This window comes from Lingula anatina, chromosome 10 (genome assembly GCF_051362555.1).
Source record: "Lingula anatina isolate TDL-2025a chromosome 10, LinAna3.0, whole genome shotgun sequence".
Classification (NCBI taxonomy): domain Eukaryota; kingdom Metazoa; phylum Brachiopoda; class Lingulata; order Lingulida; family Lingulidae; genus Lingula; species Lingula anatina.
The window spans coordinates 20118433-20133822 of record NC_141776.1 but is presented as its reverse complement, the minus strand read 5'-3'; the positions used below and the strand labels follow the sequence as shown (position 1 = coordinate 20133822).

Here is a 15390-nt window from a genome sequence, read left to right as displayed (position 1 = left end):
ATAGAATTTCACAAAATTATACAAAAAATAAACCATCTTGAATAAAAAACCTTATAATTTCCCCATTCTTAGCTTATTTATGTTTTATTTTGTGAAACATTGAAACCACATTGCCATATTGCATAAACATGTAAAACTAGTCATTGGCAACTTTTTGGTGCGTATTGTATACAAAAATGGCGGCCTTGGCAACCTGGGTCCGGCAACCTGTGGGTGGCTGAAGCAGGTGCTCGGAAAAAGCATGTGTTAGACTGACATTCAGGGAAAATCAAGGTAAGAAAACTTTGTATTTTGCTGACAATGGTTTATTTGCATCAGGCAAATATGTATTCTGTTGCTTAAGCAATTTTTAGCAAACTGTTGGAAGAATTTCTGTGAGATTAGCGGCGCTCTCATACAATACATGTACTCTACAGTACATGTACATGTACACATGCATGTACTAGTATATTGTACAGGCACATCTGTATTGGTACATGGGCACTCCAGGACGGTATTGTATGGTGTATGATAGCTAAAGTAAAGATACGACCATAAGTAATCACGAAAAATTATGCTAAGATATTAAGACAACTTAAGTTAAGCTGCTGACTTCATTCAAAATGCCTGTAAGACTGGATGTGTACATTTGTAGATTTTGCTGAAGTATGTGCTTTAGACAAAGGTCAATAGTTGCTATCAATTTAAAGGTGATAACCAACATACTAGCTTGACTGAAACAATATGCAGTTAAAGCATTTAAAGCACCTTATAGTTTTGCAGCTAAGTTAAAGTAATAAGCCAAGATGCCAAAGAAGAAAGGCAAGGGGAAGAAGAAGGGGAAGAAGAAGAAGTCCTTGAAGAGTGGAGAGGTAGGATATCTGATAGTAGCTGCACTAGTGCAGTGATATTTGAATATTTCTCATAGAACTGACTTTTACAAAAACAGCGACTGGTACATGGTAAGTTACTGTACATATGAGTCTTCATAAGTATCATCATAAGTTAGAATGGGTATTAGCATATATTGTGTTTAGAAACAGTTTCAGAACAATGTGGTATCATTGGCAATAACGTTTTTCAAACATTATTGAAAAAATATGTTTAAAAAAGAGGAATAAAGTTACCAGTATGTATAATCCAAGTACTTCATTGCATGGGTATTGCAGTCCAACCTTGATCAAAATATTGCTGTAAAACTGTCTTATAAATGTTGCACATGAGCTAGTACTAGCATTTTCAATAAATATTTTGATGGGCAGGTGTATATTGTCAACCTTTCATGACATTCTTTTATGTTTTCATCTTTGATCTGTTTTGATGTTTGCATGCAAGTTATAGATACATATAATGAGCTCTGATTTCTGAATAGGAATATAAAGAAAGTACTAGTATGAATACCACTTGCAGAGTGATTTAATGTACGTATACATGTATGTTTTAGATCCCAGATAAGATGGTTAAAAGTTTGTATAAAACCTATGAAAACAACTGCAAGGAAACCAATTCTGTCATGGATCTGAACTTGAAGAAACTGATGAAGAACTGCATTGAGAATAACACAGTCTTAGTGAAGGTCAGTCTATTAGATGCAATAATATACTGAAGGAACTGTGAAGATAATAACACAGTCTTAGTAAAGGTCAATGTGTTAAATATAATAATGTATTGAAGAGACAGTGAAGATAATTAAAGGAGAGATGGTCAATTTTCCTGCAATCTTTCACAAGATTAATTAAGATGGCAAAATGGCATGCACAATTTATAAAATGCAAAGTGATTTTGGTTAATTGATATTGTGGTAAGGATTTACAGTATAAAAGATGCTCTATGTCACTGCTATTTGCCACACATGTATTGTAATTATTAATATTACAGGTTATTCTTGAGGCCATTCCCACCTTGAGCAAAGATGATCCTAAAGTCCTAGTCGAACCAATGATAAGTGCAATCCGTAAAGAAAGATACGTCCACATCAAAGATTTACACGTATGGGACATATGTACTACATATGAGGATATTGCTACTCTGGTATGTCTGTACATATGTACTACATATGAGGATATTGCTACTCTGGTATGTCTTTACATATGTACTACATATGAGGATATTGCTACTCTGGTATGTCTGTACATATGTACTACATATGAGGATATTGCTACTCTGGTATGTCTGTACATATGTACTACATATGAGGATATTGCTACTCTGGTATGTCTGTACATATGTACTACATATGAGGATATTGCTACTCTGGTATGTCTGTACATATGTACTACATATGAGGATATTGCTACTCTGGTATGTCTGTACATATGTACTACATATGAGGATATTGCTACTCTGGTATGTCTGTACATATGTACTACATATGAGGATATTGCTACTCTGGTATGTCTGTACATATGTACTACATATGAGGATATTGCTACTCTGGTATGTCTGTACATATGTACTACATATGAGGATATTGCTAATTGATCCATTTATCAACAGCATATCACTTATTTATGTATAACTCTTCTAAACTTTATAAATTTTATTATTTAATTTTTGGCACCTAAGATTCCAAGAAAGAGAGAGAGGGAAATCACCATCTACATGCTTAAAAGATTTAAGCTCAATTCAGTATTAAATTTAATTTATTTCTGTTTGCATATTTGATGTACAACAGTGGATTGAGACATCATTCTGTCAAAAGTGCTTAGTGATACTTCCTCTGTTTCAGGCATTGCTACTGGAGAAAGGATTTTATCCACTGAGGACACTAGAGATGATGGACTGCCTGGTAGAGACTCATGCTGTGGAGAGATTATCTAGGTAAGTAGTATGTATTAGAGAAAGGTTTTTATCCACTGAGGACACTAGAGATGATGGACTGCCTGGTAGATACTCATGCTGTGGAGAGAATATCTAGGTAAGTAGTATGTATTAGAGAAAGGTTTTTATCCACTGAGGACACTAGAGATGATGGACTGCCTGGTAGAGACTCATGCTGTGGAGAGATTATCTAGGTAAGTAGTATGTATTAGAGAAAGGTTTTTATCCCCTGAGGACACTAGAGATGATGGACTGCCTGGTAGAGACTCATGCTGTGGAGAGATTATCTAGGTAAGTAGTATGTATTAGAGAAAGGTTTTTATCCACTGAGGACACTAGAGATGATGGACTGCCTGGTAGAGACTCATGCTGTGGAGAGATTATCTAGGTAAGTAGTATGTATTAGAGATGAAGGTTATTCCCCTTCTGTTGTCAATGGTAACCGTGCCACTGTCCTGTTTCAGGTCATTCACCTTCTGTTATCAATGGTAACCATGTCACTGTCCTGTTTCAGGTCATTCACGTTCTGTTGTCATTGGTGACCGTGTCACTGTCTTGTTTCAGGTCATTCACCTTCTGTTGTCAATGGTAACCATGTCACTGTCCTGTTTCAGGTCATTCACCTTCTGTCCTTCACTCACCACACTGGTACTGGACTACAATGAGTAAGTCACAATATATATATATAGGAATATTATGCAAATATTTGTTGATCCCTTTATCAACAGCATATATCACATATTTATTTAACCGTTCATAATTTTTGTTGCAATTGAGCATTATTATTATAATAATTATAAGTATTATTTTTGCCAAGAAATTTTTATTTAAGAAATGAAATTACCAAACTTTCTAAAAGGGCATCATTCTCTAAGTGAATAGTGTCTATAAGGAGACATTTGCCTGGTATTGTGTCTGTCAGTCCTGTATGTTTTCTTGGTCAGGTTTGGTGACGAGGGCTGTAGAAACTTGTGTCTGGGTCTGGAGAACAACGTCACAATGCTCTCCATTAGTCTGTGTTACTGTGAGCTGGGACCAGAGAGTGGGAAGACACTGGGCTTTATACTCTCTACAACAGCTGTTAGGTATGTAAGACACTGGGCTTCATACTCTCTACCACAGCTGTCAGGTATGTAAGACACTGGGCTTCATACTCTCTACCACAGCTGTCAGGTATGTAAGACACTGGGCTTTATACTCTCTGCCACAGCTGTCAGGTATGTAAGACACTGGGCTTTATACTCTCTACCACAGCTGTCAGGTATGTAAGACACTGGGCTTTATACTCTCTACCACAGCTGTCAGGTATGTAAGACACTGGGCTTTATACTCTCTACCACAGCTGTCAGGTATGTAAGACACTGGGCTTTATACTCTCTACCACAGCTGTCAGGTATGTAAGACACTGGGCTTTATACTCTCTACCACAGCTGTCAGGTATGTAAGACACTGGGCTTTATACTCTCTACCACAGCTGTCAGGTATGTAAGACACTGTACTCTTTGGCAAAATTCTCTCTCTCTCTCTCTCTCTTTTTGAGAGCTAAATCAATGTACATGTGCAAGTGAATTATAGTGTGAAGTCCTGGTTGGGAAGTTGTTTGTTCTTTAATGTTAGACTTTGTGCCTGACTTCTAGAGAGCTGTACCTGGACGGCAATGATCTCCAGTGTGAAGGAGCCATGGAGCTGATCAAACTGTGTGCAGACAATGCAGAGTTGGAGGCTTTTGAGAGAGCAGAGAATGAGAGACTTAGACTGGAGGCAGAGGCAGAAGCTGCACTCATGGGTACGTGGAGCATTTTTACTGAATCTGAGAGAGAGAGAGAGAGAGAGAGAACAGGTGTTTAAAGATTTAGTGTTCCATGGTACATGTAAGTGAAAATGAATAGAAAGTTGAATAAGTCTGGATGGGGAAAGAGGTAAAAGAGAAGATTGTGGATTATATGTATGGGATTAAAATAATTGCATATAAATAGAATTAGCATTAATGTTCATAACGAAGTGGCATTCACCCTCTTGAGGTAACTTAAGAAGAAAAAAAACAATAACCAGTTAAAACTTTGAATTATTATTACTTGAACCTTACTTTTTCCAGAAAAGGAAGGCAGACACATTGACCGTATAGGCTCTGCAGTCAGTGGAGAAGGAGGGGAGAAAAAAGACGCTGAGAAACCTGGCTCTGCAGGAGGGAAAGGAAAAGGAAAGAAGAAAAAGAAAGGTTACTGAACTGCTTTTATAGAAAAATGTTAAATCTTTTAACTTATGAGGTGTTACTTCTGTAAATCAGTTTCTAGGTTGGTAATGTTGATATTTATGTGTTGCTTTAAATGAACTTGAGTTTGTAGGGAGGAAAATTAAAAACAAGTCCAGAAATCTAGTTAATGCAATCTTTTATGCCAAGTTGATGACAGTTTAATGCTTGTTGTGTTAAGGTAAAAAGAAGAAGAAGAAGGAGCCCCCTCCGCCTCCCGCCGTGGGTCCCTGGGTACACAAGCTCCACCTGGCGGACAATGGAATAGATGCCTATGGCGCCGGTTCCCAGTTCGCACCTCTCATATGTATGAGGTTGTTCAGGAAGTAAGCAATTCAAGCATTTAGAAAGAATGAACATATTACTCTTATAATTTAGAGATGAATTTGGTCGTTTCTCATTGTGGTAGTTGTGCTGCTAACATTGTGTTGGGTGTGATAATGAATTGAGCACTACTACAGCACTGTACAGCACTGTACACATTCTTCCAGGCTTATTGCAAACTCTCTGTGTCTTGAAGAAATTGACCTTGAAGACAATCACATAGGAGAACTGGGAGGAAAGGAAATCTTGGAAGCATTAAAAGACAGGAAAGAAGGTGAGATAACAGAATACTAATTAATGGGCACTGATTTCACACAGTTCCACAAATTAAAACCCAAAGGGTCATCATCATCTTGCTGGCAACCCCCTATAAGTTAAGCTTTATGAACAACAGTTTTTACATCATTTCAGTCTGCAGGTGCTCTGCTGTTTACATTGCCATTTTTTATTGAATTGTGTTTGATTTTTGTTCTGTCATTATTGCCTATTTTCTGGATCTGAAGATTTTTTTCTTTCCCTTCAAAGCTAAATTTAATGTCAATGAAGCTACATAAAGGTGGTTTAAGAAAGATTAAATGACTGAAACTAGGTTGAAACAATGCCAGTTGTAAAGGCAAATTGCTAGTTATCCATTTCTAACTGTGCTATAACAAAAAGTTGAAGTAGGTTTAATAGGCTTAAGCCAAGAGTGTTCTGTTTAATGAATTGTGGTGCGTGCCTATTCACTCAGTGCTAATTCCCTGGCTGTTGTTTGGTGTTCTAGCTCCAGGAAAACTTGGTGGTGTTAAGTTAAAGACCACAACCAGAATGGCCTCCGAAACCTTCAGTGCAATCTGTAAACTGGCAACAGGACTTAAAAAGAAGAAGAAAAAGGGAAAAGGAAAAAAGAAAAAGGTAAACCTGTCTGCAAATATTAATGGAAGGGGATATTATTTAATTCAAACCTTACTCCCAATCCCTTCACAGCATACTATAGTACATTAAAATAATATAGAACATTATTTTTCAGAATCCCGTTCTGCAGTTCTAAAAAGTCCAGCTATCTTTAATAAACTGGTCAAAAACAATGAATTTAGAGTCTTAGTGTTTTATGTACTGTTGCCAATAGTTTTTAATTGGCACACATCTTAAGTTGTTAATTATTGAAGCTGTGAGTAAAGTCATGAACTGTTTTGTTGCAGAAGAAGTGAGGTGTCTCTCCCACTTGAAGTTTACAGATGACAGTAGAGGAGATACTTCTGTGAAGCAGTAACATCACAGTCTTTTTAATCAGCTCACAATGTAGAACTCTCCATTGATGAAGATTGTTTTTCAGGGGCCATAGCAATAGTCTGAAGGTTCAATAGTCCGAAGGTTCATTGGTCTGAAACTTCACTAAAGAACCTTTGGACCAACGAACCCTTGCTTAAAAAACTGACAAAAATGCTAGGATTTTTTGGACCAATGAACCTTCAGACTCTTAAGACGCCCCCCTTTTTCATGTGAATGCTGCAATGTTTTTCATGTGTCTTGAGTCCCAAAAATTGTCAAATACCCCAGAGGGCCGCGCTATGGAGCATTATATACATATAAACGTACTTAGATTATGGATATTGTGTTCTTTGCCTATGTGGCAGAATCACAAAGTTAATAACTTCTGTTTGGTTAAATTTTGAGATTAGTTACTTCACAGTAATGGGAAATATATGGTTAATGTACCCAATGTTTCAGTAGACTTGAATACATAACTAGTACATGTATTTTATACAGAAACTGGTTCTGTCCTGTTCTTACTAAATTAGAGTAACAGTAGGGCTGACAGCTGGATTGTCTCTTCTTACTAATGTGTACATTTAGGGATCCAGGATTTTATACTGTCATTTATTCAAAATCCCTTCTGAGTTCTCAACTGCTGCATTATATCTTGTGCAGTTTCAATATTAAATGGTTTGTTTTATTCACAGGTAAAAACTAGTCTGTTCTGTTTTTTGAGAGCTCAGCTGACTTTGTCATTGTCTGTTGAGACCAGTATGACTACAAGTATAATATATGGAGAGAAGAGTTCGTACTGACAGTATCCTGTAGATATATCTTACACTTGCATGTTAACACTGTCACTTGTATTAATATCGTTTTCACTTGTTAAAATAACAGTGGCATGCAGGAAGAAGATACCTACCTATTTACATGAAATCAAACTTATTTTTAGTGGTTTTATGTGACATTCACAATGCTAATAGAAAAGATAGTGTCTTTTTTGTCTCTATAGACTACGTGGAGATCTATTCAATGCAGATAGAAGGATTCTAATTTTTTTAAAAACTTTACATCATTCTGTAATACATGAACAGGTATATATAGATCCAGTAATTAGGTATGCCACTAGTATCTCATATTCCATGTACTAGTACCTGTACTGTCTAGCCTTTAAACTATGCCTGTACTTTTAGTGAAAAACTTTAATTTATCATTTGTGTTTTTTATTTATACCCCTCAGATTTTATCCCTACAATGAATAATAATTTTAAAAATTAACTTTTGTTTTGATTCTATTCTTCCTTTCAAGATTTGACGTTAAATCCAGTTTTACGTCTGTCACCTACAAAGCAGTAGTATAATGTTAGGTGAGCCCTAAATACTGCTACCGTAAACAACAAAAATGGTTCAAGTCAGGAAGAAATCTTTATTGAAAAAGTGTTATGTAACCTTTACAGCCACATGTACACCACTTTCTTTGAATAAAACCAATGTGTTGAAATAATACAGAAACAAACAGGTTCTTTCAGAATCTTTTGTCCAACAAAAATTCTCTGCAACGTGTCCATTGACAACATCATTGTTATTCGTTCATATGTGATGTCACTTTGCTGTACGTTTGACATCATTGTTTTTTGGTGTACATGTGACGTCGTTAATCACGGTTTATACGCGTACCTCACATTATGTTGACTTACAGCCGTAGACGGAACTGGTCAGCCATACCCGCCAGGACTGGGTGTGGGTACTGAAATAGAAATGAAGTTAAAGCAAATGAAGTTACAGACATTTAACACGTACAACTGTACATGTGCCTCTTACAAATATGTTCACTTGCCTTTGGACAATCAGGCAAACACGACAGCGCTTGCTTTGCACACAGGGAATTTTTTTATTACATGTATACATACAGGTTCATGTACAGTAGCCTGTATGTACCGGTAATTTATTGTATGTTAAACGTACGTTGATCGACCAATTAAAATCTGTTTTTTTTTTAAACAGTTATCAAAAAGTGAAATGTATTTCGTTCTACAAGTAGCAGTATGTCCCTGTACTGGTATATAATCAAGACATCGCAGCGGTATGGACTGAAATAATATGCGGTTTAATATATTTAACAGTGATGAAGCTGTCATGAGTTAACACACAGTATAACAGGAATGTCCCGGTCCCTCGACTTACTGTACCTCATTTGACGCCTTCTTGCAGATGTCTGGCACAGTAAAAACGCTGTTGTCCTTAATTCCAAGTGTCACGTTCACAATGCCAGCAGACTGGATGAGTTTACCTGAAGTGATAAAAACGTAAAGGTTAGGTCAGCAGGGCCTGATATCATGATATGTTGTCTGATAATTAGAAACACTGGTTATGAATTTAGAAACAGGACAATTAATAATCATTGCAATAGAGAAAAGTGCATACATGTGATAATCCCATTTTACATCACATCCTCTGTTTTTGTTTTTCTTTGATTTTTCAAATCAAAAGGGCCCACTTGGACCATTTAAACAGGAGCCAGCACAGTAATCAAGTTTGATGATCATTCATGCTCAATTATAAAATAAAACTATTCCATATGACAAAAATACCAAAAAATTCTAACTGTCCACTGTATATACTCTGATGTGGTAACTGGCCATGCAGTAACACGAGGTTTACGTACCTTTGTTGACCGTTCCGAAGGCAAACCAGCTCATGGGGATGCAGTCCTTCACGGTGGTAGCCAGTTCAGACTGGAAGTCCATGCCTTTGTACTTGATCAGCCACGTGTCAAACATCAGCTCGTTGTCCTTGCCGGCGCCAAGGTAGAAAGTACCAACGTACGTGGCATTGGCTGGAAACAACCCAATGGTGGAAAGAGTCGTTAATGCAACAGTGGATATTTGTACTTGCCCCTCCCTTTTGTTCGTTAGAAAACTTACTGTTGCCATGTTTAAGCAGGGTAACCAGTACAAGAAGAAACAATTGCCCCTATATTAGCCAATTGCAAGGTGTTCCAGACGTTCCAGCGTTACTCACGTGGGACTCCGTTGATCATTTCCTCCGCAAGGGCAGTTTTAGTGCAGTTTTTGTGGACTATGGCATACTGTTGTTTCTACAATAAAAATCATGAAGTTCATAAATCACAGATTCAATCAAGTAACCCACAATGATGAACTAACACAAAACACCCTATCGTTTTTAATGCATCTGAAATTACGAGAAAAAATTTTTTTCTTGCAGACTAAGTACCTTGTAGTTACATACCGGGTACAAATATGCCGTGTATTGGTGTGTGGGTGAGAGGGAGGGGGGCTAGAATGAATGTATCTCTAAGTAAAGAAGTGAGTGTAAAGACGAGTGATTGAATATGTCAATAAAAGCATAGACGGTGAAGGAAGGACTGCTGTGTAAGTATTTCTACTCACCGCCTTGTAATCTTGAATGACTCTGAACTTGACACTGGTGCCCCCTGTAGCGTTTACCTGACCCATGAAGTTTATCTTCTTGTCCGGCCATGACACAGACATCAACGCACCCTCCTGAAATATCACCAGGACTGAAAATAAGTCTAAAATATTTGAGATTTAAAAAATATAATAAATAAATAAATAAATAAATAAATAAATAAATAAATAAATAAATAAATAAATAAATAAATAACGACTTCACCTGGCGTCTCATACAAAAACCCCTCCATAAACTCCATGCCCCGCCCCCTGTACATTGTGTGGTACCTGTAAAAGCCAGGCCTTGCCCTGGTGGTCTGTCCCCATCTTCTCCGCCAGAAGTCCTTCCCACTGCGGAGGCGCACAGCAGGGTTTTTTATCTGCCGCGGCCACAGCCAGTACCCCCAGACATATGGCTACCAGCAACATGGTGTGTGTGGAATTCCACAAACTTTACCGTGTACAGGATTAATAGGAACCAATGCGCGCACGATGCTGTTCCGATGTTTTTAATGCGCTAACATTGACGAACCGTGCCTTTATATCTGTGTCACCTGACTGTCAGATGGTCACCCACTCACTGGGTGACTGCGTGATTGACACAGGGTGTGCCGAGGGAGGGGGGTGGGGTAGAGGGCAAATGCCTGGACGTATTTTTAACCAAGAAAAAATGGGCATATAACCGTAATTCACTCGTGAGAATTATAATAAAAAAACTTTTCTAATGCTAGGATATCATAGGGATTTTTATCGGCTCTGAAGGAGAGATGTTTACAGCAAGCACCGTAACTCCTATAATAGTACACCGTAGTGCCCTCTCCGACAGCAGTAGGACGCACCATCAACTGGGTCATCACCAATTATTGTGAAAAACTGAGGGTCACATGGTCAGCAATCCATTGTTGAATCAGCTGTATTTCTAGAGTGGAGGTTGCGCAATTGAAAGTTTGATAGTTTGCTGTCATATATTTTTGAAAAGACTCGAAGGTTTTTATTACTGAATGAACTAAATAGACGTGCTGCTTGTGCCAAGGCATTTTAGTAAAAAGACAAATGTTCAAACATTACACCCCAAAATATTTGGGACCCTCTCATTTTAATATAGATTAAAAATTTGGAGGTCATCAAGGTCAAATTCAAAACAATTCTCAAAGAAATGCAGTCGCATCCAGTTTTTTAGTAAAGTTTTTAAATGTTTATTATTAATTAATTGTTTTTTAAGATTTGCTAGAAGAGAATGCCCTTATACTTATTACAATGTTAGAACCGTTTACATCAAATCTACTGAATTTATGACAACTAGATCGAATTTTTCTTCACTATTAAAAAGAACTCAAGAAAATTGTTTAAACCTACCGTCACAAAATTTTCATCTTAATATTCTTATTGTTTTAGCAACATTTGCATCCAGTAGATCTTGGAATAATTTAGAATTTAAAAGTTTTAAATATGTTTGCAGAGTTTTCTTGACCTTTCGATTCATATTTAGATTTTACTCATTAATTTTACATTATGCATTACACTAAGGCAGTTTTAAAGAATTATTATTATTATTATTATTATTATTATTATTATTATTATTATTATTATTATTATGAAAATGTTACCAAATTGGATAGAAAAAACATCAACATACAAAAAATATTTGACATAGCAATGTAATTTACAGTATTTTTCTCTTTAGCATAAGATTTTTTTCTAAAAAATATTTTTCACTAAATATATAATATTTTTTCTAAAAAGTCATTTTTTAAATACTAAGCTTTTACTGGCAAAATGTCACAAATATGTAACAAGGCCCAATCAAAATCTAGCTGATACAGACTAAATACACGCCCACACGTATACACGTACTGTACATGTATATGCGCCCTCACACAAATAATATAACAAAAACACCCGAGACCCATATACATTATATTCCAATGATGACCAAGCTTTGGAAGGTCAACAACAGCAAGCTGCACGAAGCATGCATTCTCTTGTACACAAAATCTAGGCAGCCGAAGTGAATATCTGTAGGCCCTAATCATGTACACTAGCGTATAATATCTTTGAAATTTGACACGATTCCATTGTGGGTATTTTTAAGATGGCCATTAATTCCATTAAGGTAATGGTTGAAGCACTTAAAGGGATAATAACTCTTCGTATGAAATCTGTATTTCACAATAAAAACATTGTGAGTGACTCATAAAAATATAATATATTCTGTTTTCCCACAAAAACGGCTGTTATAGCTATTATTCTGATATCTGAGCTTGTCTTTAGACCACGTGATCCCCATTGATGTCTATACTCTGTTAAAATCTCTTAAGAGATTTTAACAAAAAACCGAACTTTTTAGAGAAAAAACAGGGACTAACTTTGAATGTAAAAATGGATTCATTAACCATTGGTAAGTATGGGAAAATTGTTGTTTACTCCAGGAAAATTCATTTTTTGGCCGAAACGAAGAGTTATTATCACTTTAAGTTTTTTCAACTATTTCAAAAGTTATTTTTATCAAATCAGATGGATTCACACCCCTGCATTTATAAAATAATGTTCAACAGTTAGAAGAGTCCCCTTCCGTGGTACAGGTAAAATAAATTTAACAACAAAATGTCATTCGATTAAGATAAATCTTTATTGGAGGTGTTTTGTCTTTATGATAACAACCGAGCAACACGCCCGTCTCGTTGATCATACCAAACAGATGTATATTTCATAAAAATGTATCTAAGTTCTTTTTGATGCGGCGTCATGTCTTCTTGTGACATCATTGCCACTGGTGTCTATATGACGTCACTGAAATATGTGACTTCATTGATTATGGTGACGTCATAGCTTCTTGACTTATAACTTCAGTCGGAACATTCCATCCATACCCGCCAGTACTGGGTGTGGGTACTGAAAAAGAAACAAGGGCATATTAAGTTACAGACATATTACGTCGTTTTAAATTCAATTTACAAAACCATTAGATAAATATTTATGGCTAATTTCAAATCACATCAGTAACTCCAAAATATTTGCCGTTAAATAAGAGCAATCAACATAATAATTTTTTTCATAAAAAAATTCACGCATAAATGTGACTATGGTTACCGCTTTAAGTATATATTGTAGGGACATATTTATTACTATAGTGTAACAAGCGTCATTGCATAAAACTGATCCCTTCCTGTCCCTTGACCTACCTCATTAGACGCCTTCTTGCAGATGTCTGGCACAGTAAAAACGCTGTTGTCCTTAATTCCAAGTGTGACATTCACAAACCCAACAGTCTCTATCAGCTTATCTGAAATGATAATACACATAAGTTATGTCACGTGGCTCATATATGATGAAGATATCTTATCTGATAGTTATATAAGCTATTATCTGTTAGTGATATATGCTATTGCATGTTATACCAAAAATACTTATTTATCACAAGCGCAGCCGTAATGTTTTAAAATAACAAAGGAAATTCCACAAGGTACGGCGCGGACAACTGAACTAGTACTTTTCAGAACGGTGCTTTCTGCCATTAAGTTTTCGGACCAAAAGTTTGGTTGATGAGCCAAATACCCATATAATTATATGAAATGCTTAAATGTAAATGGTCGTATATTATTCGTAGTTTATCTAGTTCGTTCTGATAGAACGATGACAAAGCAGTCAATGATAAAATGACAACAATGGTAACGGTGCTACGCCGGCCCTCGAGTTAAATACGCTGATGTAGTTATACTGGCCAGAAACACGAGGTTTGTGTACCTTTGTTGACCGTCCCGAAGGCAAACCAGCTGATGGGGATGCAGTCCTTCACAGTGGTGGTCAGTTCAGACTGGAAGTCCATGCCTTTGTACTTGACCAGCCACGTGTCGAACATCAACTCGTTGTCCTTGCCGGCGCCAAAGTAGAAGGTGCCAGCGTAGGTGGCGTTGGCTGGAATTAAATAGATGGCGGACAGTGCCGTTAATGCATTTAGGAATGATCTTTGGGTTTTTATTGTGTTTCTCACAGGTGAAGGACACCCCTCCCCTAGCTTTCCTCATAGTTTCAAAGAGTGGTAAAATTTGGCGCCCTGTATAAGACGTGGCATTGGCTAGGACTAAACAGTTCAGTACGTTGATTGGGAAGTAAACAAAGATTATCTTTGAAAATAGAACTATAAAAACAATAGTCTTTGTATCTCTGTTTTGCATAACTACAAATGTAAAATAAAGGGATAACGTTCTTCGGTAAGTCTCGGATGATTCCGACACCAAAACGGGGCACTGGCATGACTCAGCATACGAAAGCCGAGTTGTTCCAAATTATCCCATGATACTTACATGGGACTCCGTTAATCATTTCGTCTGCAATGGCAGCTTTAGTGCATTTCTTGTGGACTATGGTGTATTGTTGTTTCTGAAATGAAAATCAGTTACTACCTTCGTAAATGAATAAACGAATAAACGCAAGAGAATGAATGTAAAATGGACAGAATGCGATAAAAAATAAAATATCCTACTGACCGCCTTGTAATCCAGAATGACCCTGAACATGACACTGGTTCCGCCAGTCATGTTGGCCTGGCCCATCACGTTCATCTTTTTATCTGGCCACGAGACCGACAGCTGGGCACCCTCCTGAAATCGACCAAAAACCGAACATAAACTTACGGAATTCAGCTTCTAGTACAGGATTGCGTACCTTTCTGAAATTGCTCATTTATCCAGACATTTGCAGGGTTTGCAATTCCCCTATATAAAATAGATAACGGCTGCGTCAGGACAGTCAGGATAAAACAAAAAATCAGAAAGAAACCGCACAAATTCAGATAACAGGCTTTTATTTAGAATCACTGGTTCATGCAAAGTAAAAACACAATTACCATCATATTTCTTATTCCGCTGCATAATTATAATTCCCAGTGTTGTGTATTCTAGTTGGTAATAAAAGATATACATATCAACGTGTTTCATGTAAAATAAAGCATTACATCTACAATCTGAGTTCCAATGATTCTACGCTGTAACGTTTGCAGGCTGACCCACGTCGTACCTGTAAAAGCCAGGGTTTGCCCTCATGGTCACCACCGATTGTCTCTCCAATCAGTCCTTCCCACTGTGGAGGTGCACAGCAGGGCTTTTTATCTGCCGCGGCCACAGCCAGTATCCCCAGACATACAGCTACCAGTAACATCTTCTGTGTGGAATTCTACAAACTTTACAGAGAACAGGATTTATAGGAACCAATGCTCGCAGGGTACTGTTCCAATGCCAAAATGCACCGACTATGGCTCGGCGTGCCTTTTAAATCTACGTCACATGACCACCGCAATGTCGCCCGGGTAACAGATAACTTATCTCGATCATCATTGGTCGGTTGTTCGAC

The 15390-nt window shown here is 37.1% G+C and overlaps 3 protein-coding genes across 5 annotated transcripts; 1 reads left to right on the top strand and 2 right to left on the bottom strand.

The window, feature by feature from the left end:
• The first annotated feature begins 154 nt into the window (after positions 1 to 154).
• LOC106161408 (uncharacterized) lies at positions 155 to 7888 on the top strand. 3 transcript variants are annotated; one of them, XM_086996729.1, is made up of 13 exons: positions 155 to 273; positions 755 to 851; positions 1424 to 1555; positions 1858 to 2010; positions 2708 to 2799; positions 3414 to 3464; positions 3744 to 3884; positions 4437 to 4585; positions 4895 to 5017; positions 5232 to 5376; positions 5542 to 5648; positions 6138 to 6268; positions 6559 to 7888. In XM_086996729.1, the coding sequence occupies exons 2-13, from the start codon at positions 786 to 788 to the stop codon at positions 6562 to 6564; spliced, it is 1296 nt and encodes a 431-aa protein (XP_086852855.1). In that variant the 5' UTR covers positions 155 to 273; positions 755 to 785; the 3' UTR covers positions 6565 to 7888. The 3 variants fall into 3 exon arrangements, with proteins under 3 accessions (XP_086852855.1, XP_086852853.1, XP_086852854.1); XM_086996727.1 differs by having other exon boundaries at positions 6556 to 7888; XM_086996728.1 differs by having other exon boundaries at positions 170 to 273; positions 763 to 851; positions 6556 to 7888.
• Positions 7889 to 8016: 128 nt separating this feature from the next.
• On the bottom strand, positions 8017 to 10563 carry LOC106161421 (mammalian ependymin-related protein 1). The gene is made up of 6 exons (XM_013538370.2): positions 10330 to 10563; positions 10021 to 10134; positions 9632 to 9707; positions 9276 to 9446; positions 8800 to 8900; positions 8017 to 8357 (listed from the first exon to the last, which is right to left on the bottom strand). The coding sequence occupies exons 1-6, from the start codon at positions 10468 to 10470 to the stop codon at positions 8304 to 8306; spliced, it is 657 nt and encodes a 218-aa protein (XP_013393824.2). The 5' UTR covers positions 10471 to 10563; the 3' UTR covers positions 8017 to 8303.
• A 2088-nt stretch (positions 10564 to 12651) lies between these two features.
• Positions 12652 to 15299, bottom strand: LOC106161419 (mammalian ependymin-related protein 1). The gene is made up of 6 exons (XM_013538368.2): positions 15058 to 15299; positions 14529 to 14642; positions 14346 to 14421; positions 13786 to 13956; positions 13224 to 13324; positions 12652 to 12933 (listed from the first exon to the last, which is right to left on the bottom strand). The coding sequence occupies exons 1-6, from the start codon at positions 15196 to 15198 to the stop codon at positions 12880 to 12882; spliced, it is 657 nt and encodes a 218-aa protein (XP_013393822.1). The 5' UTR covers positions 15199 to 15299; the 3' UTR covers positions 12652 to 12879.
• Between the last annotated feature and the right edge of the window lie 91 nt (positions 15300 to 15390).

Coding starts and splice junctions, on each gene's coding strand:
- LOC106161419 (XM_013538368.2), bottom strand. CDS start 15,198: ATGTTACTGGTAGCTGTATGTCTGGGGATACTGGCTGTGGCCGCGGCA. Junction 13,325..13,785: donor CTTCGGGACGGTCAACAAAG/GTACACAAACCT, acceptor TTATCATTTCAG/ATAAGCTGATAGAGACTGTT. Junction 12,934..13,223: donor GCAAGAAGGCGTCTAATGAG/GTAGGTCAAGGG, acceptor TTTCTTTTTCAG/TACCCACACCCAGTACTGGC.
- LOC106161421 (XM_013538370.2), bottom strand. CDS start 10,470: ATGTTGCTGGTAGCCATATGTCTGGGGGTACTGGCTGTGGCCGCGGCA. Junction 9,708..10,020: donor TCATTCAAGATTACAAGGCG/GTGAGTAGAAAT, acceptor TTTTTATTGTAG/AAACAACAGTATGCCATAGT. Junction 8,901..9,275: donor CTTCGGAACGGTCAACAAAG/GTACGTAAACCT, acceptor TTATCACTTCAG/GTAAACTCATCCAGTCTGCT.
- LOC106161408 (XM_086996727.1), top strand. CDS start 786: ATGCCAAAGAAGAAAGGCAAGGGGAAGAAGAAGGGGAAGAAGAAGAAG. Junction 4,586..4,894: donor GGCAGAAGCTGCACTCATGG/GTACGTGGAGCA, acceptor TACTTTTTCCAG/AAAAGGAAGGCAGACACATT. Junction 5,649..6,137: donor ATTAAAAGACAGGAAAGAAG/GTGAGATAACAG, acceptor TTGGTGTTCTAG/CTCCAGGAAAACTTGGTGGT.